Source organism: Danio rerio, chromosome 14 (genome assembly GCF_052040795.2).
Source record: "Danio rerio strain M-AB ecotype USA chromosome 14, GRCz13ab, whole genome shotgun sequence".
NCBI classification, from domain to species: domain Eukaryota; kingdom Metazoa; phylum Chordata; class Actinopteri; order Cypriniformes; family Danionidae; genus Danio; species Danio rerio.
The window spans coordinates 5268908-5292920 of NC_141034.1; the positions used below are offsets into that span (position 1 = coordinate 5268908).

Sequence of the window (24013 nt, forward strand, 5' to 3'; positions counted from 1 at the left end):
GTGAAGCCTTCAGTTTTTCTACTTAAGAAGTCCGCCATGTAAATAGCAAGTGTGCCATGACGCGACGCAACTGACTCTTAAAGGGAATGGGAGATGAGACTCTGAAGGGTTAAAAGAATAAACACAACACTGTTAGACCATACGCAGGAGTGCAGAGCGTATTTTTTCCATCCTTAAAATAGCAAGTGTATTCAAACATGCTGTTAATGCTTTTGCGCTATGCACTTTAGACTTTGCGCCTAGATCGTTAAAATAGAGCCCTTCATGCATGATCTAAAAAAAAAAAACGCCCGATCAGAAGACAAACTACAACATTTCTAATCAACCAAAACTTCTCCATCAACAGCTGGCTGGCTAATCCCTTCCATTTATGCTTCACCCAAGGACATAAAAAGTAGTTAATACTTCAATTATACACATCTAAGAACACCACTGTGTCTCCTGAGCTATGAAAGAGCAATCTATGAGCAATAAGTTTTCCTCTGGGTTTGCCTACGCATAGATCTCTGCGTATTAGTCCTCGAGCTTAGGGTCGAACGGTCGCTGCTAAGACACTGATCTTTCCTCGCTGCTGCCCACTTCCACCACTGTGCGTGCCAATCTCGAATCCGAGCCAAGCAGAACAATCATCCTGACACAGAAATCAGATCCGCCGAGATTGTACTCCTGCTCGGAATCAGACGGATTTCATTTATGGAGGAGAAATCCATACATCAAACGGAGAAGAAGAGACTGACTGCGCATTCGGGAGTCCGTCAGCACGATCCCCGCGCTCCTGTCCTCCTTTGAGATCTTCACCATCATCATCTGCCTTAATTCTCTCTGTCTTTTATTTTTAAATCTTCTCCTTGCTGTCTCTTTCTCCATATTTCTGTTTCTGAACCCCCACACACACTGGGAAATAGAGCAGAGGAAGGGCTTCCAAACACCCACCAACAGCCCCATGAAAATAGAAAAAGAAGAGAGAAGGGACAGAGAGACGAGGAGAGTTTTGATCCAAAGTCACGCTGGGCATGGCAGAGCTTTTTTATTTTATTTTAGGGGAAGTGAACAAAACCTAGCGGGACACTGATACATAGGAGTTAACATGGGTATAATTGCAATCTGTGTTTTTGGATTCTTGAAGACTGTTTTTTGAAAGTTCAATCTGTATAAATGTTGCCAGGGTTTTTACTACATGAATAAGAGTGATTGTTTTGTTTTTAAAAGTTCCTAAGTTTTACCATATCTAGTCTTTAGCAACCCATGGTGTCTAACATATAAGAAAATAAGTGCATGGGTTAAAGTGCATCTCATAGCTGCACTTGGGGCATGTTCAAAATTTAAGGGCTGGAAAAACAGCCTGTGAGCCCAGCGCATTTGCTAAAATAAATTGTCTTTATTCTGTTAATAAGTTCCCAATGTATAAACGTTGCGAGGGTTTTTACTATGTGGATAAGAGTGATTGTTTTGTTTTTAAAAAGTTCCTGGGTTTTAACATATCTGGTCTTAAGCGATCCATGGTGTCTAACTTCTGATTTAAAAATAAGTCATCAGGCTTAAGCTCATGGGTTAAAGTGCATCTCATAGCTGCACTTAGGGCATGTTCAAAATTTTAAGGGCTGGAAAAATAGCCTGCAAGCCCAGCGCATGTGCTAAAATAAGTTGTGTTTGTTCTGTTAAGTTATGTGTGTGTTTTGGGCATAAAAGTTCTTAACAGTTCCTACTGTGTAAATGTTGCCAGGTTTTTTTTTTCTACATGTTTTTAAAAGTTCCTAACTTTTACCATATCTAGTCTTTAGCAACCCATGGTGTCTAACATATAAGAAAATAAGCGCATGGGTTAAAGTGCATCTCATAGCTGCACTTGGGGCATGTTAAAAATTTAAGGGCTGGAAAAACAGCCTGTGAGCCCAGCGCATCTGCTAAAATAAATTGTTTTTATTCTGTTAATAAGTTATGTGTGTGTTTTAGACGTAAAAATTTAACAGTTCCTACTGTATAAATGTTGTGAGGGTTTTTACTATGTGGATAAGAGTGATTGTTTTGTTTTTGAAGAGGTTTTAAAAAGTTCCTGGGTTTTAACATATCTGGTCTTTACTGAGCCATGGTGTCTAACATAAGATTTAAAAATAAGACATCAGTCACGAGAAAACGTAAGTATTTTACGTTTTGCCAGTTCAGTGGCTAATTCGTACGAGTTCAGTCGTACCAAATTGTACGATTTTAAAAAGGAGGCGTGGCACCTCCTCCAAACCCAACCGTCATTGGGGGATGAGCAAATCGTACTAAATTGTACAAATTAGATCAAACAAATTTATACGAATTAGCCACTAAATCAAAAAGTTACGAATTGCCGTGAGATTGTGTTGCTTTATTCTGTTAATAAGTTAAAAGTAAAAGTTTTTAACTGTTCCTACTGTATAAATGTTGCCAGGTTTTTTACTACATGGATAAAAGTGATTGTTTTGTTTTATTAAAAGTTCCTACTGTATGAGGATTCCCAGCGTTTTTACTACGTGGATAAGAGTGATTGTTTTGCGTCGGAAAGCGTCCGACGGTAGCGTCAGAAAGCCGCGTGTGTTATTCCGGTCACAAAATGCGGTGATAATCCTACACGAGGTTCAAGTTTGGTTGTGGTGCTAACATGTTTACACTCGATGCAATAGTTTGTTCGATACGAACAAACTGAATAAACAAAGAGCACTGGTCGCTCACTTACCAAATCTGTAGAGACAAGACAATCACCGGCAACTAGAGCTGCGTCTTTATTTAGAAGAGACTACAAGCGAATCCGGATCTCAGCGTTTGCAGATCAGAACAGCTCTCGGGGGAACAATAATCCTCCTTAGACACTCAAGTTATTGTTGTCGAGCGTCGTGTACACTGTTAATCCACACGCGACTCCAGCTGCGCTCTCACAGAGAGAAAATGAAAACAAAACTTCACTGCAGCAAACTATAAAAGCAACACTTCACGCTTGTTTTGCCAACACAACGTGGCGTCTCTGTCGTCTAAACACTGTGACAGTAATGAATGTTAATGAAGTTGCACAATAGAGCGCGCTGATTGGTTTGAACCAAGCTTTACTCATGCATTAATGCAACACACTGTAAGACGTAATAAGACTCACTCTGGCACAGACGTCCACTCTGTACGCTGGAATACAACGCTATTATGTCATAGCTTCAAAATTTTGTTTCAAACCGGAAGTACGAATTGGTTTGAAATAACGCAAAAACAACCAATTTACACTTTTTAGTGAAATATAGGTGTCCTAATAGTGTTTTTAGCAGTGTGGGACACATATACGACTGTCAACAGCTCAAAAAATGTGTTTTGGTGTTTCGTGACCCTTTAAAGTGCAATTTGCAGCGGTTGCCGGTTTTCACCAGCTTATCAAGACCAGCTTATTCAACCTAAACCTGTAGAACAGCAGACAAGTTTTAACATGTTTTTGGTCATTTAAAAACTATAATAAAATAAAACTCTATACTACTACTACTACTACTACTACTACTACAACTACTACTACAACTACTACTACTACTAATAATAATAATAATAAAAATAAAAATAAATAGATAATAATAATAATAATAAATAATTATGTTAATAATTATTATTGTAATAATATAATATAATAACAGCAACATTAATAATAATTAGTATTAATATTATTACTACTACTACTACTAATAATAATATTAATTGTAATGACAATAATAATAATAATAATAGTTAATAATAATAATAATAATAATAATAATAATAATAATAATAATAATAATATTAATAAATATGTTAATAATTATTATGGTAATATAAAATAATAACAGCAATAATAATAATAATAATAATAACTATTATTATTAATATAAGTACTACTACTACTACTACTAATAATAATAATAATAATATCAATAATATTATTAATAATAATAATAATTAATAATAATTAATAAAATATAAGTAAATAAATCAATAATAATAATAATTATAATAACATTAAAAAAAACAACAACAACAGTAATAATAATAATAACAACAACAACAACATCAATAATAATTATAAAAATAATAATAATAATAATAATTTAAGTGACAAAAATGAGTAAAGAAACTTATAATTTTAATCAAATTAAACACTGCAAATTCGAAATAGTATTAAATGCTAAGATTTTATTAGATCACTAGGCAATAGAAAAATTATAAATAGCAAAATGTTTGTGTCAACATATAATAGCGGTCCAAAAACAAAATATTATTCATATATTTTTTTTAATGTTAAAAGAAATTTACTTAAATGAAATAACAAAATAAACATGTTTTTCCACAAATATTAATGTAAATATTTTATGAATAAGTCTGTAAAACATTAAAACATTTTTACCGGTTTGCCCAATGTAATCAGAGCGATCTACTGCACGCACTGCTAAAAAGGCAGTACTTGATGGTGAAATAAGTTAAAATTACATTCGGGTATTCCTTTATGAGAAAAAAAAAACGAAACAAATACACACACAGTTGACAGTCCACAGGTTTAATTTCAGCCCAGTACGTTAGAGATGTGAAAACGCAACTCCTCTCCACAAGGAGAAATGACTTTTTCCCTTCCGCGTGTGTAAATACTGAGCTCATATTCTTAAAACTGAACAAAGAATCTCCATATCAGCAGGACTCTTCGCAACAGTCGGTCAGCAAAAAACGCAAAAACGAAAATGTGGGAGAAAAAAAAAAAAGGGAAGAGAAATCTGAAAAGAAGGCCTAATCTCAAATGGGAATATGTGGCAGGTGGGTAGAGCTCTTTCATAGCGGCTGCTGGGAGATCTGGAGATAAACCAGTCCAGAGAGCTCCATTGTGACATTGTGATGGAGGACGATCTCCACGTTTTTTGGGCGATGGCTGCGCTAATGTGCTGACGGATATCTCTCTCTCTCTCTTTGTCTTATTCTGAATATCCTTGTCCTTTCTGTGGGCCTGAGGGGAAGCATGGAGACAGAGAGCTGTTCGTCCCCTGTAGAGGCGAGAAGGTCAGCACTGATCTCCCTGCTGCCCCCGGACAGTGCAGACCTATAACAGCATTTTACACTCTCCAGTTTGCTCTGTAGTCTCGGATGGCCTTCTCTTGCTCCTGTATTTGTTTACTAGAGATGTTAGATCTTGTAAAGTTAATGAATTTTAAGCCCTGCTGAATTATTAGTATATTTTCCCCCCAATTTTTGCTTAACGAAAAGATGATGTTTCTAGACATGATCGCTTCTAATAACTGATTTCTTTTATCTTTGCCATGATGACAGTGGATAATATTTTACTAGATGTTTTTTTTTAAGATACTTAACTGTTTAATTAGGCAAGTCATTGTGTAATGATGGTCTGTTTTTAGACAATCTAAACAAATATTGCTTAAGAAGGCTAATAATATTGACTTTATTATGGTTTAAAAAATAAGAACTGCTTTTATTCTAGCCGAAATAAAACAAATAAGACTTTCTCCAGAATAAAAAAAAAATATTATAGGAAATACTGTGACAATGGAAACACTATACAAATTTAATATAATTTAACTAATACAAATTTCACATGAGTTTTATTAGTCTGCCTATACAATACAGTGTATACCCTAACCGGCCACTTTATTAGGTACACTTGTCCAACTACTCGTTAATGCAAATTTCTAATCAGCCAATCACATGGCAGCAACTCAGTGCATTTAGGCATGTAATCATGGTCAAGACGATCTGCTGCAGTTCAAACTGAGCATCAGAATGGGGAAGTGACTTAAGTGACTTTGAACGTGGCATGGTTGTTGGTGCCAGACGGGCTGGTCTGAGTATTTCAGAAACTGCTAATCTACTGAGATTTTCACACACAACCATCTCTAGGGTTTACAGAGAATGGTCTGAATGAGAGAAAATATCCAGCGAGCGGCAGTTCTGTTGGCGCAAATGTCAGAGGAGAATGGCCAGACTGGTTTGAGCTGATTTAAAAGGCAACAGTAACTCAAATAACCCCTCGATACAACTGAGGTCTGCAGAAGAGCATCTCTGAATGCAAAACACCTCCAACCTTGAGGCAGATGGGCTACAGCAGCAGAAAACCACACCAGGTGCCACTCCTGTCAGCTAAGAGCAGGAAGCTGAAGCTACAATTGGCACAAGCTCACCAAAATTGGACAATAGAAGATTGGTAAAAGGTTGCGTGGTCTGATAAGTCTTGATTTCTGTAACATTCATCGTGTCAACGCCACGGCCTCCCCAAGTATTGTTGCTGACCATGTCCATCCCTTTATCCCCACAGTGTACCCATCTTCTGATGGCTACTTCCAGCAGGATTACATGCCATGTCATAAAGCGTGAATCATCTCAGACTGATTTCTTGAACATGACAATGAGATCACTGTACTCAAATGGCCTCCACAGTCACCAGATCTCAATCCAATAGAGCACCTTAGGAATGTGGTGGAACGGGATTTTTACATCATGGATGAACAGCGGACAATTCTGCAGCACATGTGTGATGCTATCATGTCAATATGGAGCACAATCTCTAAGGAATATTTCCAGTACCTTGTTGAATCTATGCCATGAAGGATTAAGGCAGTCCTGAAGGCAAAAGTGGACACTTCTCGGTATTAGTAAGGTGTACCTAATAAAGTGGCCGGTGAGTGTTTATTATATACTACTGGTTTGTGTTTTGGACAAAAGCACTAACGCTAGGTTTCCCTGAGCAATTCATTCTGCACTATACTGCATGCAAGATTACAGTAACTGAATTAAAACTGAAATTGCAATATTTTGCTGTGCAGTCGTCAAATCTCCAAGCCTGGGCTGTGTATTTCAGTCTAAAGCATTCCGACCTTTCTTTTAAACGCTTGTAGCTCATGATCTGCTTTCAATGACGCTGCAAGTCCAGTAAATCCATTTTCACATTACTTTCTGCATATGTTTTGCACTCTCACAAGAAACCTGAAGCAAATGCTAAATGTCGAAAGACCCTGTTGAGTAAGATTTTGAATTACAAGGACACAAGACATGTTTTCATAACTCCCTGCTTTACAACCAGGTCAAAACTATGTCATTATACAATTGAATTGGTCCTTGTGCAGCATGGTGGCTCAGTGGTTAGCACTGTCGCCTCACAGCAAGAAGATCTCTGGTTCCAGTCACGGCTGGGCCGGTTGGCATTTCTTTGTGGCGTTTGTTGGGTCCTCCGGTTTGCCTCACAGTCAAAAGACATGCGCTATAAGTGAACTGGTTAAACTAAAATTGCCTGTAGTATACGAGTGTGTGTGTGTGTGTGTGTGAGAATGAGTGAGAATGAGTGAGTGTGTAAGGGTGTTTCCCAGTCCTTGGTTGCGGCTAGAAGGGCATCCACTGCATTAAACATATGTTAGAATAGTTGGCGGTTCATTCCACCGTGGCAACCCCTGAATAAGGATTACGCCAAAGGAAAATAAATTAATGACTGAATTTGTCCTCGTAAACCTCCTAAGTACACACTCACACACACACACACCACACACACACACACAATCCTTGTATAATCTATTCTGTTCTCAGTATGAATTGTGTCGTCATCTGACAGTGAGGAGAGAGTGAAATCCATTTTTAAAGAAGGGATTATTTCAGTAAGGCTTCATAAGAAATGTTCTCCTCTTCGCTCCAAACGCGTCAAATAAACTGCCATGTTCTCAAACACTGTCTCAGATCATGCTTTCAGTGTTTTGCGGGATGAAAGGAAATGAGCATGTATAAAGTATAATCCTCACAGCTGCCGAACTTCAGCGGACAGGAGTGGCCGTCCATCGGGAAATTCACCAGTCGCATCGGGCATTCGGCACTTATTGTCAACCTGTGGGGGAGAAAACAACAGTTGAAATGAGCTGATTAATTACTTTCAGCTAATTAAAAAAAAAAGAACTACGGTTCAGATTTGTGAAATGATCTGATATGATTTTTTTGGGTGGCCATTGTCAATATTTACATGTGTACACAGAGAATATGTAATAAAACAATTATGTATTGATGTAAACTGTGTATTGAAAATAGATAACATTAACCTATTCACACATTATCTATTAATGCACTATTTTTAAATCCACGTCAGCCCAGTAGATGACACATATGGTCATGTAGTTCTCAGTTGTTATTTTAGTTGTCAAGTATGGCATCAAACTCCACCTAAAGTCTTGCGATCATGGATCGGAAAATAACTTGCGCAAAAAAAAAAAAAAAAAATAATTGACATTGCATGTAAAATTACACCGCGCAAAAATAAAAACTATACACATCACAATAATATTAAATATTACATTTATAACAATATCAACTGCAACATTCTCGCACAATACACAGCTGATTCAGTTGTTGCCTAGTGACAAAAAAATAAATAAAAATATGCACCGCGCTTCTTTTTTCTTGTCAACAAAAATGCTGCGCCTCACGTTTTTGGTACGGAAAAGTGCATTGGGTGTGAACAGGCCCTAAATAAGTTGTGTCTACACTGTAAAAATGATTGCTTAATCTTTTTAGTTAAATTAAAGTGTAACATTTCTAGTCATCTAAAACGGTCTACAAATTTTCGGTTAAACATTGTATAACTTAATAAATTTAGTTGGAAGCTGATTAACTTCTTAAAATTATTTAAAATCAACATTAAAATATTTGTTGTCTTGACTTTTTGTACAGTGTATAGCATTGTGTTTTCTGTATCATAAAATTACTGGTGTAACCAATCAAATTGAACAATCGTTTAAACACAACGTATGGATTTTTTAGACCGCCCTTTTTTAGATCCCTTTCCCACAACTGTTTCTATAAAACACTTTGCATTCAGCAGACGCTTGGCAACACGGTTTGTCCTCTATTCATGGTGCATTTTTCAAACATTTGTTCCACCAATTGAGCTATGTCAAACCCAAATTGTTACATAGATTAAAGGACACAATATAACATGTCTTAAGCTGCGTCACACTGGGCTTTTCTTCCCATTGACTTCCATTCATACGCACGCGAATGCGTCAGACCGGAAACGCAGGGTCATGTGTCAAGTTTCGCTGGTTGCTGCGGTGCAAAGTTCAAGCTTGGTGAACTCTGACCTGTGAAATCGCATCACTTGACTGCGTGAGACCAATCAAGGATCAAAACATGACATCTCTAGACAGAAATTTAAAACTTGGAGCTATCGCTCACTTTTTTTATGTTGTCTGATAAGTTTGTTTAATCTCGCCCCGTTTATCGTATGCTCAAACTCTAGTGTGACCGCAGCTTCACTTATGTTAAAGGAACTATTATAGTAAATAATTCAATTGACCCTTCGCTAAGCCACACCCAAAAACCGCCACCCACCAATCGTGACTTAGCAACTGTAGCTACGTGCAGGAGCTCTGTCAAACTTTCAAGCGAGTGCATATGGATTGTGCAAATCTGATACCTGGTATCCTTAAAGTTTGGACGGGATGGTGGAATTTTTTTCCCTTTTCAAAACCAAAAACCCAAGAGGGGAAATGCCAGCATGGATCAAGCTGTGTGAGGGGCGCTAAAGGATCGGACAGAAGTAAATTTTTGTTTTACCCTAAACAGACCTAAACTGTGTTTTCTACATAAATACAAAGCAGGTTACTGTATGTTTCACAGCTATCTCTTTTTTTTTTTTTTTTTTTGCTCGATATTATTGGTAATGCGGTCACGGTTGCAGGTTTGTGCGCTCTTCCGGAGTGTCTGTTTGATCATGTGGGTTTGTTTTGTTTTTGTGGCCCACGTGTATTTGTTTTGGTCACATGTCATGACAGGTACTCAGCTGGATTGATTGTTCGCCAGCTGATACTCATTATCGTGCCTATATATGTGCTACGTGTTCAGTGTTCATTGTCAGTTCGTTACGTGTGCTTATGGTGCTTCTTGTCTGTGCTTAGGACCGGAGGAGTTTTTACTTGACCCTGTTTTCTGTAGTGGTGGGCAAAGCGAGGCTTCGTGAAACACTGAAACTATCGAAGCAAATGTGTCGAAGCTTCGAAACGTTTCGAAACACCACTCTACGGTGACACCTAGTGGTCATTTTATTTGTATTTCACTGAAACAGCTTCAGCAAAGAACAGTTGAGCAAATTAGGGTATGAAATCCCACTTTGTAGCCTTGAATCTGCAAATGGTTTAGTTGAGCGGTTAGAGTTCGTGACCGCCATGTGGGAATAATGGGTTCTAATCCAGACTGAAACAGTTATTTTGAAATGCTTTAATACCAGTTGGTAATGCTTTGTTATTGTGTCGTTTTGTTTCAACATTGCTCTGACATACGAATAAACACCTTGTAAATAAATTTGTATTGTTTTGTTCATAAAACAGGGTTGTTGCTAGGTCAGATACAGTTGTGGCCAGAAGTTAACAATAATTACTTATATTATTAATTAAATTTCCCATTGTATTTTATTAACGTCTATCCAAAACCTAAACCCATCACAGTACTGTAAAAATATGAATTATTGTTTTACAGTGTTACAAAAATGATGCTAAATTGATGGCATATCCGCAGCTGTATCCTATCTAGACTACACCATAAAACAGTAACATGGTTAAAATATATAAAATCAAGATTTTGGAGTATTTGGACTAGTCGGGATTCGAACCCAAAATAAATTTGAAACACAGTAATGTAATGCACACGCACGGTCCACTAAGCCATACAAGACACAGTTGACAACTTGATCATGACAGTCAAATGCAGATTCTGCGGGTCTTGAAACGCCTTTGAAATGATCAATGCTTTGAATCGCTTTAGTCACGTGACCAAGTGTTTCGAAACACTTTAGTCACGTGACCTGGGTGTTTCGGATCATGCTTCGGTGCAGTGTTTCGAAACACTTGCGCTTCGGGATCTCGACACTGTGTCGAAACGTCAGTTTCACGTCAGCCATCCTTAGTTTCCTGCCTGATTCCTGCCCTGTTTCTCCAAGTTCTAGCACCGCACTCACTCCTTTCTTTTGTTTTGACTTTGTTAATAAATTGTTATTTGTATCACTCGCACTTGGATTCCCCAGAACATTATTTACGTGTGACAAATGCTCCATTTAAGCCTTTGCAATAGTAACTATAATCATACTAATAGCAAATAGGTCATAATGACATGAGTTATTAATCCGACATATACGAATCTGCAAATCTGTTGCTAACTTTACTGAACTTCATATTTCCATCTGCTTCAAGCTACGAATATTTAAAATTACAAATCAACAGAACAAAACCGAGATATGATGACAAACTGAGCACTTGCGATAAATACACTTTACCCGCAGCTGTTTATCATTAATTTATGAAGAGCACACAAACATACTGACAGTATTAAGTAACTTACTGTACGTTGTTATGGGTCAAAGATGCTAATATTCAGCACAAATCCATCAGTTCCCCTTTCTGGCTGTTCTTTCTATGAATGAATGATGTAGAAGCAGCGTCCATGCGTGTTTCCTCGTCGATTAGTAACGCTATTTTTCATTGCACATAATACTCTAACAGGCTTTTTGGCTAAAAATTTATTTAATTTGTTATTATTAGACTATTTGTAAATGTCACCTCTCCTGCTGAGCATGAGCTAAGCTACTGAATGGTCAGCGTATGAGGCGGCTAGGCTAAGCTAGCTTCAATTTTGATTGAATTATTTTCTAATCGTTGCCTATTATGTCGTGAATATATGAATATACCCCTGTAATGCATACTGCAGTCCTTTTTTGTCTGGCTTTCTCAGATATTTCACCTGTTCGCCAAAATTGACTTATTATATCCCTGGCAATGTCTGACACCATCGCACACACATTGTAAAAGCCATGCAAGGCACGAAAGCTTGACAGGCATAGCAACAGCAACCAAGAACGGCAAGGCTTAGCGAAGGGTCAATAGACTGATTTCACGCGGCCGGCATTTTCAAAAGCGAAATCGACGCTGCGGTGGGAAGAAACCCGGAAGTATCATTGGGAGTCACATAGGAATGTTGTGTACCTGGCTGTATATCTTATCAGCAAAGATAAAGTGACACAAATTTATCATTTCTCCACCTTCCTGGTGACCCGAAGGTCCATTCTAAATTAATGGTGAATGTAAAAAGGGATATCAGAGCTTATTTTAGCTAAGTTAAGGGAAATGGCACTGGTTAGCTAACGTTTTCTTTCCCAAACACACGGTTTTAGATGCCATTTATCAAACTCGAGTTAATAAACTGATTCTTTTCAATGATATTAAAGTGATGGTTACACCATTTCTGCATTTTGAAATCTCGGCAACAGCTGGAGGTTTGTAGTACACGGCATGTTACTGCAATGTTTACAGTGCTGGTTCCGGGTTTCTTACCACCGCAGCCTCGCTTTGGTTCTTTAAAACGGCGGCCGCGTGAAATAAGCCTAGTGCTCATATTTCAGGCTAGTTACATACTGATATATCAGCTATCTATACATTGGTCAAAGACTTGCTCCTTTGTTTGTTCTGTAAAAAACCCATCCACCTACTAGTATTGTAGGATTAGCCACAGGGCCGAGTTTAAAGCATCAACAGCCTGCCATTCTCCACTAAACACAAATGTTGTTTTGCAAAACCAATAAAAGAGGATCCAGGAACACATCCTACTTGGCATAAACAACGGTCACCCACCAGCAAAACAGCCTGCCAAGTCATTTCAGCATAAACGGGAATCAGGACTGGACGGATGCACGGCCGTACCTCATAGTGTACAGGATGGTGCCGTTCTTCATGATTCGGAAGAGTCTGTTGGGCGCCGTCATGTTGTGAGCCACGGATCTCTTGCCGTTTCTGAAGAAAGTGTCGGGAGTCCAGACTTTGGTCACCATCAGGTTATTCAGCCGGAGGATCTCCACGGGGCCTTCATACCGCAGTCGCCGATCCACCCACGTCTGGCGGAAGAACACGTCCATGGTGTACTCCTGGAGGAAAACGCAGATGTAGAGGAGTCAGAATACGACAATATTGTCATTTTTTTTCGCTTGTTGTGGAACTTCCGATTCGGTCACCTATGGGAAAAATGACTAGGAATAATAAATGGTAAAAAAAAGGGTCAAACTGCTTGCTCTACAAACATGTTCATGACTATACATAAAAAGTAGAATAATATTGTAACGAGGAGCCTGACACAGAGGGATCCATTTGCAGTATTTAATAGACACAGTTCAATCACATTCATACAATACGCACTTAAGTGCGAACTCACATTAACAGTATGCAATAGTGGTCGAGGGGCTGGCGGCTGACAGACACAGTGTGTTATAACAGGCATGGATCAATGGCAGGCGGCGTGGTTCAGAGTCCAGATATCAGGCGTGGGTCAACTCAGAGTCAGAAACAGTCCGGGGTTATACACAGGAGATCAGGCAAGGGAATAATGCTCGGAGATGTTAGCCGTGGCAGAACAAGACTTCGCACTGAACTGGTGTTTGAGCGTGGCTTGTAACAGGTGGCGTGGGTCGTTAACGGGATTCAGATCAGGTGTGTGCGCAATCAGTTTAAGTGGATGATGTAATGCTAAAAGTCCGAAGATGGTGGCCTCTGCTGGCCAGCGAGGGGAATGACTGGGACCGAGTCGGTGACAAATATCATAAAAAATATCAGTTTACAACAGCAAGTAGCATAACCAGCTGTTCTGAGCATCAAAAAAATGAATAGAAGTAAATGAGATTGGAAGTCTTGAGCCAAAAAGACTCCATTGGCTGCGCCCATTCATACATAAAGAAGTTCAATATAGTATGGACAAAATTCTGATGGCCGAGAGATCTCAACAGTGTAACTTAAGAAAACACGTGCTAATAGAAAATACAACACATGGAAATGGCACGAACCACAATGGAAATATTTTAAGGGAAGAGACTGAAAAAGGTGACAGAGTTGGTTGGGATTTGCTTAGTGTGCAGCGACTGTAACGCCTGGGTTCATCACAGGAAGGCACAGGATGGCAGGATTATCAAAACACGCAGATTTATTAACAATCACGTACATGGATGAACACAGGAAGAACATGGAGTGAAAGCAGACATCAACAGAGAGAATACCGGACCAGGACTGAATGAAACTAAGGGGTATAGATACACATAAACATGATGACAATAGCTATGTTTCCATCCACCTATTTTATGCGCATTTTGCAACTCGATATAAAAAAACCAGTTGATGGAAACGCCATGATCCGCATAAATTTTGAAAATGCGCATAAAAAACTTATGCGCCTAACTGGGTAGGATAAACTTTTTATTCGATAAGAAAAGATGCACATAAACTGCGATGGAAACATTTTTACCGCACAAACTCCAGCATGCGCATTAAAAAAGGTCATGTGATTTTGTTGAAAGAGATCATGTGATGCTTAAAATGTGTGTGTATGGATAAAACGTCAGGCTGAGCACATTACAAAACATCTGAAATGTTATTTTGGTCATTATAAAACGCCTTCCAATTTCAGTATTAATGTTATTATATTATTAATGACCTCCAGAATCAAGAGCGCCTGTGCTCCCCGTCTGACACCTTCAAACGCCACTGCGCGCTCACTGCTTGTCAGGATTGTCTTCTGAGGCGCATTCATTTAAAAAAGATTGATGCAGCTTCTCCTACTTTTTCTGTAGGAAAACTTACTTTTTTTTTTTTACTGTACTTTTTCTCCTAGTTTTTACTGTTGATATTTGGCGCCAATCAGGAAGTGACGATTTTTTTCGCTTTGACTCGTTGGATGGAAACGATGCTTCATTCGCACAACTTTTATGCGATAATCGAGTTTTGCGCATAAAGTTTATTCGCATATTTGGATGGAAACATAGCTACTGATTACACACAGAGATGAACACAGGTGAAGGTGAAGGTGAAAGGAACACATGGTGGAGGTCACATGATGAAAACACACACACACACACACACACAAGGACGACAGGTTGTGACAGTGACTATTGGTCAGTGAAGATTTTAGTTTTTTTTAACACCTTGATTACATGATTTTATTTTATTTTATTGTCTTTTGCACATTATTAGCCTAAATAAACTGAGGATTAACAGTGAATTGCTATTAAGTAAGACAGCTACATTTTCTTGATATCCTTTGCTAAATATAATTTCAGGGTTAATGAGAATAAATTCGCAATGCTTCACTTGATAAAATGAGATTTTAAATTGTTCAGGACATTTTAGTTGACAAATGATGGAGAGCACAATATAATACAAATACACCATGCTAACTTTAATAAAAATAAATAAATAAACAAATTGAGCAATAAATACATAAATTAAGAAATTATTTCATAAAATTTTAATTTAAAAAATGTGTTAAAAACTACAAAATTAAAAGAATCGTAAGTCAAAAAACACAATTCTTAAGTTTTTTGGGGGACAACTTAATTGTTTTGTGTTCAATGCACTTAAATTTGTAAAAACAATTAGGTTAACTTAATCGATTGTTTTTTTTTTTTTTTTTTTTACAGTGTATTACTTTTTTTACCTAAATGTGCTTTTGTTGTGAAAATTTGCAGTGCATTTTCTATTTGTGTTTATGGTGTGAGGATTTGCAATAGAAGTTCTGTCAAACTAATGAAGATGCTTTCTTAATTTGCTGGTGTTTTCCTATTTGTGTGTGTTTTTTCTTAAGCTACAGCAGAATTTTTAGAAATAGTATAAACAGTATATTGTTTTATATTATCATATATATATAAATCATATTATTGCAAAATACATTGTTTACGGTAATACTTTTGAGAAAAACATGAATAACCAGCCTGATCTCAAAGTCCCCATTTTATGTTTTTTTTTTTTTTAGTTTAGTGACTAATTCGTACAAATTCGTACAAGTTTAGTCGTACGAAAATGTAGGATTTTTTTAAAAGGAGGCGTGGGACCAAACCCCACTCCTTAACCCAATCATCATTAGCTATGTTTCCATCCACCTATTTTATGCGCATTTTGACTATGTGAATAAAAAAATCGGTTGATGGAAACGCTAAGATGCGCATAAATTTTGAAAATGCGCATAAAAAACGTATACGCATAACTGAGCAGTATAAACTTTTTATGCAATAAGAAAAGGTGCACATAAACTACGATGGAAACACTTATACCGCACAAACTTCAGCATACAAAATTTTGTAAACAAAATCATACGAATTCATACGAATAAACCAGTAAGTTACGAATTGTGAGTTGAGATACTGTTGGAATAACAGAATCATGAAAAAGTACAATATTTACATTTAGCATTTTATTTATCAACATTTTATGTTGGGCCTTTAATCACTAGTTTCTGAATAGGGTTTTATAATAATATTTATTATATAATTACAAAGATTTGCCCTGAAGTTCTAAATAAAGTGAGAAATATGATCACTTATGAATGACTACATTTTCAAATATATACTATAAAATGTAAAAAAATTAAAATAAATAAATTAATTAATAAAGTTGTTTACATGGGATTAGACCTGCACGATTCTGGCTAAAATGAGAATCGCGTTTTTTTTTTTTTTTTTGCCTAAAATAAAGATCACGATTTTCTCACGATTCTGGAGATGTAAAATAAAGGTTAATGTGAGTGGGCTGTTATTATTGTTATTCTCAAACATGTGGTAAAACAGCAATAGGCTTTGTGTAGCTGTACTCTTGGTTAAAATGCTACATTTTGTATAGACTTTGAATGGTGGACTTAAACAGACTTTAGATTTGTCCTGGTCATTAATGCTGATGATAATTCTGATGTAAAATTATTGTGTAATTGTGTCAATCTGTAATTTTCTGCTTAAAATTTGTCACTGATGTGATTTTCGTGAATACAGAAGAGAAGACTGGGTGGGTATTTTTGCATTTCGGCGGGTTTTGGATACTTTTTGGGCTGGAATCAGTCAGCTACATCTGGCAAAACTATAAGCGCTTTCGGTTTCATTTTCACTGCTAAGAGCATGTCACTTCTCGCGCGGCTCCCAAATGATCACTCTGTGCCAAAAACTGAATGTTATTTACATCTTTATCACCTGTTATTCACAGCCTGTGCAGGTTCTGTTCACTAAAGCAGACTTTATGTAGCGTCTCTCTGACAGGGACATGTCTGTTACTAGATTAATGGAATTTAATTAATGAAAATATTTAGTTTTTGCGAGCAGGAAAAAAAGTAACATTTTAGAACTTCAGCGGAATGAACCGCCAACTATTCCAGCTTATGTTTTACTAAGCAGATGCCCTTCCAGCAGCAACCCAGTACTGGGAAACACCCGTACACTCTCATTCGCGTGCGCGCACACACTCAAACACTACGACCAATTTAGTTCATACTTAGCTGATGATTGATTATAAAGCTTGTTTGGCATGCTCTCCCAGAAGAGAGCACTGAGCTCCTAAAATCCTCGAGCCCAGGGCTCCCTCCCTTTTGCAGGGCGAGAGGGGAGTTCGAGCTCAAGTACATCTCGAGAACTCCCCTGCTGTAATAGATAGTGATTGCTCTTAAGAGATAACTACTTATTATAGTGCTGATTTTGATTAGTCAATTAACTTAAGTTGCAGGTTTTCAGACGGTGGGAGGAAATTAGGGAACCCGGGGGAAACCAACGTGAACATGGGGGGAAACGTGTAAACTTCGCACAGAAATGTTGGCTGACTTGGTAAGGACTAGAACCAATAACGTTCTTGCTGTGAGGCAACAGTACTAACCACTGGGCCACTGTGCCACCCATCTAGGAAAGCAGGAGGGGTAGGGGTGGAAGGGGGGATTCTTCAAAATGAAGACGGCTGTTATATGGAACTTAGGGTATTTATAGTATCTAAGGAATCGTCAGATTGGTGAATCATAAATTGGATAATGCAGTACCGACTGCAAGCAATCATAAGCATGTGATCCTCTAGAAATTAGTTTATAAATAAACTTCACTTATTTAATTCACCTACACTAAAAAAGGTGTTTGAAAATTGATGCAAATAATTTGTGTTGAATTTTAACAAACAAATTAAATTTAGTAATGTTTAACTCAATCTGTTTGTTTAAATTAAGGCCACATAAATTGTTTACAACCACTTAGCTTAAAAAAAAAAAAAACTAAATTTTTTTCAGTGTATAGCGCATGTGTTTTGACTGTGGGTGAAACCGGACCACATAAAAGAAACCCACACCAACACAGGGAGAACACGCAAACTCCACACAGAAACGCCAACTGACCCAGCTGGGACTCGAACCAGCAACCTTCTTGCTGTGAGGTAACAGTGCTAACCACTGAGCCACCGTGCCGCCCTATATTGATTACACATACTGTAAAATAAAACAAAACAAACTGCTTTCTATGCATTATTATATAACTGCAGGTTGTACTATTCCAGGTGGCAGTCTGAGCTAAACACTGTGCGTCTGGTCACATTTAGCGCTGTTGTGCTCTTTTGAGATGTGCTGAACTTCTCTCAGTTCTCAGGGGAAAATCCCTGCTGAAATTGTTGACTCAATCACATTTTTTTTCCCTCAAATCTCTACCACACGATGCTTGATTCACTCTGACTAAGCAGATAACAGCACCTCGCATTGATCTAAATGGCACACTGGCTGAATTATTTATTTTAATAACACCTCAGCGGACAGATACGACACTTTAAAAAACAGCTGCTCACAAACATGTACAGTTGAAGTCAGAATAAGTAGCCCGCCTAAATTATTAGCCCTTCTGTATATTTCTTTCCCCTAAAAAATTTCTGTTTAAAAATTTTTTTTCCACACATTTTTAACACATTTCTTAACATAATAGATTGTATAACTTATTTCTAATAACTGATTTCTTTTATCTTTGTCATGATGACAGTACATATTAATTTATTCTGTATTTTTCAAGACACTTATATACAGCTTAAAGTGACATTTAAAAGCTTAACTTGGTAAATTAGGAAAGTTAAGATAATTAGGCAAGTCATTGTATAACAGGGGTTTGTTCTATAGACTATTAAAGCAAAAATATTTATTAAAAGGGCTAATAATATTGACCTTATAACTCATTCATTAATTTTCTGCCACTTTTCCGGGGCCGGGTCGCAGGGGCAGTAGTCTTAGGAGAGAACCCCAGACTTTCCTCTCCCCAGACACTTCCTCCCGCTCCTCCAGTGGGATCCAGAGGTATTCCTAGGCCAGCCGAGAGACATAGTCCCTTTAGCGTGTCCTGGGTCTTCCCCGAGCCCTCCTACCGATGGGACATGCCTGGAACTCCTCCCTAGGTAGGCGTCCTTTGAGCATCCGAAACAGATGCCCGAGCCACCTCAGCTGACTTCTCTCGATGTGGAGGAGCAGCAGCTCGACTCTGAGCTCCTCCCGGGTGTCAGAGCTCCTCACCCTATCCATAAGAGTGCGCCCAGCCACCCTTCGAAGGAAACTCATTTCGGCCGCTTGTATCCGAGATGTTGTCCTTTTGATCATGACCCAAAGCTCATGATCATAGGTGAGAGTAGGAATGTAGATTGACTGATAAATCGAGAGCTTTGCCTTTTGGCTCAGCTCCTTCTTCACCACAACAAACCGGTAAATCGACAACATTATGGCTGCCACTGCACCAATCAGCCTGTCAATCTCACGTTCCATCCTTTCCTCACTTGTGAACAAAACCCTGAGATACTTAAACTCCTCTATCTGGGGTCTTTCCTCCTACCTAGAGACCGTATGTCTTGGACACTTGGGTAAAGAGAGAGGCAGAGCTGTCAACTGATCACCACCTGGTGGTGAGTTGGACCTTAAAATGTTTTTTAAAAAAATTAAAAACTGCTTTTATTCTAGCTGAAATAAAACAAATACGACTTTATCTATATAAAAAAAATTATAGGAAATACTGTGAAAAACTCCTTGCTCTGTTAAACATCATTTGGGAAATATTTGTAAAAGAAACTAAAATTCACAGGAGAGTGAAAAATCTTGAGTTCAGCTGTACATGTACACAAACACACTGATCCACAAACCCAACTTGTTCACACACACAATCATAAACATCTCCGAAAACTCACCATCTCCACGTCAGAAACTGGGCCAAAACTCGTGACGTAAATATCCGTCTTCACTTCCGTCACTGGACCTAAACAAACACAGGAATCAATAGAAATACATTACTACACTGAAAATAAATTAATCATAATGAAGTTGATTACTGATTCTTTGTAACCTTTTAATTTTATTACACTTACAGTTGAAGTCAGAAATATTAGCCCCCCCTGAATTATTCGCCCCCCTCTTTATTTTTTTCCCCAATTTCTGTTTAACAGAAGCCGGACCACCTTTAGAGGTCAGAGGGGTGAGGTTTACCTACATAGCACTTCACTAGCTGGCCTCTGCTATGCTCACTCCCCTAAACCTCACTCCCATCCCGGGTCACGGCACCAATGTAATCCTGCCGACCCTAGACTACCCAACCCGCTCCAAACTGGGATCGAACTAGCGACTCTCCGTATGGCCATCGGTTGCTCTAACAAGGACGTGAAAGACCATGACCTATAGTATCTGTTACTAGAGCACCTTTAGAGGTCAGAGGAGTGAGATTTACCTGCACAGCACTTCACCTCCATTACACTCACCCCCCTTAAGCTCACTCCCATACAGGTCATGGCACCAATGTAACCCCATCAGTCCTAAACCACCCAACCCACTCCGAGCTGGGATCGAGCTAGCGACTCTCTACATGGGAGTTGGTTGCTCTAACAAGGACGCTAAAGACCATAGCCTGTAGCGTCTGTCGCTAGAGCACCTTTAGAGGTCAGAGGAGTGAGATTTACCTGCACAGCACTTCACTAGCTGGCCTCTGCTACACTCACTCCCCTAAACCTCACTCACATACCGGGTCACGGCACCAATGTATTCCTGCCGACCCTAGACTACCCAACCTGCTCCAAACTGGGATCGAATTAGCGACTCTCCGTATGGCAGTCGGTTGCTCTAACAAGGACGAGAAAGACCATGGCCTCTAGCATTTGTCGCTAGAGCACCTTTAGAGGTCAGAGGAGTGAGATTTACCTGCACAGCACTTCACTAGCTGGCCTCCATTACACTCACCCCCCTTAACCTCACTCCCATCCGGCTCATGGCACCAATGAAACCCCATCAGTCCTACACTACCCAACCCACTCCAAGCTGGGAGCGAGCTAGCGACTCTCTGCATGGGAGTCAGTTGCTCTAACAAGTACGCTAAAGACCATAGCCTGTAGCGTCTGTCGCTTAAGCACCTTTAGAGGCATGATTAAGTACAACTCAAAAACAATGGCAGATGTCCACACGTGTGTATTATGGTATTTACTGTACTACTGGTCTCGCATGCAGAACACGTTTTAAAAACGCAAAGGAAAAACTCTGAAAAGCATTGTTATATGGTACATCATTGTCTTATAAACATCCAGCCTCATCTCACGATGAAACATAAGTATTTTACGTTTTGTCAGTTTAGTGGCTAATTCGTACGAATTCGTACAAGTTCAGTTGTATGAAAATGTACGATTTTAAAAAGAAGGCGTGGCATCCAACCCCACCCCTAACCCCAACCCCAACCGTCACTGGGTGATGAGAAAATCGTACTAAATTGAACAAATTAGATTGTACGAATTCATACGAATTAACTACTAAATCAAAAAGTTACGAATTGCCGTGAGATTGCGTTGAAACTTCCCTTAAAATATGCGCAAAATCAAAACTTACTATGTTTTTTTCTGCTACATTATTATCCTTTAGGTGAACAATTTATATGCGCAAGTTAATCCAGTGAAAAAAAATGCCTGTTTTAGTAATCGACAATCAAAATCTGATAATTTTCTTCCGTGTTTATCTGTGACGTTTTTAGCCACACTACTCTTAAATACCGCCCTCTTACCATTAGTTTGCTATGAGTGAATGATGTGCAAAAAAAAAAAAAAAAGCACTGCTCCTTACTCAATAATTCACGAGTTCACACTTGCAGACGTTTAAGTATAAGACGTATTTGGCGTGCTGTCCGGGGAGAGGGCTCTGAGCTCGGGGGAGACACCCCAACTCGAGTTATTCCCCTTATCAGGAAACAAAGAGGAATTGGCATTCGAGCGAAGTATCTAGCCCGCCCCAGAACTCTCCCCCCGGGAATGTAATGCTTAAGAGGTGAGGTGTCGGGGGGTTGGTGGAGGAACGCTAAAGTCGTGAGATGAGGCAGGTAAGACATCTTTGGTATATATAGGGGCTTGTTCAAGCACTGATTTGATAATAGAATAATTGTCAATGACGTATTCGAAACTGAAACTTCTGTGCATGAAATTCTCCTCCTAAAATTTGTTTACAAAACATCGCTCCATTTTAGTTGGAAGCACATCAACATACTGAAGCGAAAGTTTCAGCAACTTCCATTTCAGGCGGAGTATGGCCAAAAGATAATTCAGTTCACTCTGTAAAATATAAATAGTTGAGAAATTATAAAAAAAATGAGGCAACTTGATGCAGTAAGAACTTTGAGTAATCTCAAGTTTGTTTCAATTTTTTGTTCAGCTAACATAATTTTGTTTATTTATGCAATGTTGATTATTGTATGTAATTTTATGTAATCAATTCTTCACAATTCTTAGTACTTACGACAGAAAAAGTACAGTGTTCTGAACAAATGGTGATTTTGTTTTTTACAGTGCAGAGGAACTTCTTAAAGAGACAGTTCGCCCATAAGTAAACATTCCCTCACCATTTAGTCATTCTCAAGTGGTTCCAAACTTTTAGAACTTTCTTTCCTCTGTTGAACACAAAGGAAGATATTCTGAATAATGTTAGGAGGAAAAAAGCCTGTTTTGTTTCAACATTCTTCAAAATATCTTCCTTTGTGTTCGACAGAAGAAACTCAAACAGGTGGAGGATTAGGCCGTACTCACACTAGGTACAGTTGCCTCGAACCGGGCCAAAGCATGCTTGTCCCCCCTCCCGTCTCCCCCGACGGCCCGCGCTCACACCACAAACGGGCTTCGGCACGCTTACCTCATTGCTGCTGCGCTGTTCAGTGAGAAGTGCTCTCTCACTCAGCAGCACAGTGGAGATTTCTCTAGTTATATCATTTCAGTCGTTTGATATGCCGTCAAATATTTCACCAAACAGTCTTTAGGGATGCGGGGACACGCAGTCAGATATTTCACCGAACAGATCCGCCACTTCTGGCGCTCATAAACAATCATAAAGCTCTCGTGCTGCAGGAATGAGGAGGTCTGCTGAAGGAGCGCAGCTGTCGTGCAGTGAGGGGTTTGCGTCTTTAATAAACTTCGGCAGTTTGCGTTCACTGAACAGTAAGAATTATTAATAAATCCATATGAAACAGTCCCTTAAAAGTCACGTCTCGCTTTCAGTTTCCGGCTTTGGCGCGTTTTGCACTCACACACAAGCGTACCGCGCCAAAGCCCAAGTGAACCGGGCTCAGGCACACCTCTTCCAACCGGGCCAGGGCCGACCAAGTGAACCGTGCTTGAGCCCGATTCAGCGCACTCACACTTCTCAAACGATCCGGGAAACGGGCCTGGGCACGGTACGGATGGCATAGTGTGAGTAGGCCCTAAGTATATGAAGTCAGAATGGGTGAACTGTCCCTTTAAGAATAATGCAGCCTGTCAAATATCACACAACAGAAGAGTAAATGAGAATTCGAATAGGAAGCGGGCTCTTTTTAAGTTTCATGTTGACGTTTCTCAGTTTTACCTGAGTAAAACCAGGCGTCATTTACTTTAACTAACCTATTGTGGAGCAAAACAAGGAAAATAAATCAATCAATAAACACACAGATGAGACTGAAAGTGCCCCTGCAAGCAGACCGGGGTGATGATGATGATGAATGTGTGAATGGTCTCTGAACTGGCTGAACTGCTAATGTTCTTGAGGATCTCTGATAGATGCCTGCGTAAATCAGCAGAGAGTGAAGCGCCTTCAGTCAAACACAAGAAAATGGATTATCTGTCATTAAACAGACACTCTGAGCATCTCTCACCGTTGACAGCCATGAATCCTGCGAGAAAAATATGAAAGACTGAGACAATCTCACTCAGTCTGGTGCGCACAAAAATCACCAACTTTCAGAGAT

The 24013-nt window shown here is 38.9% G+C and overlaps 1 protein-coding gene across 1 annotated transcript in view; it reads right to left on the minus strand.

The window, feature by feature from the left end:
• The window catches only part of gabra4 (gamma-aminobutyric acid type A receptor subunit alpha4), a 75916-nt gene that overhangs the window by 46703 nt on the left and 5200 nt on the right, over window positions 1-24013 (minus strand). Inside the window, 3 exon segments of the mRNA NM_001017822.1 lie at window positions 7752-7834; window positions 12687-12907; window positions 19965-20032. Of these exon segments, the coding sequence (NP_001017822.1) occupies window positions 7752-7834; window positions 12687-12907; window positions 19965-20032 (372 nt within the window).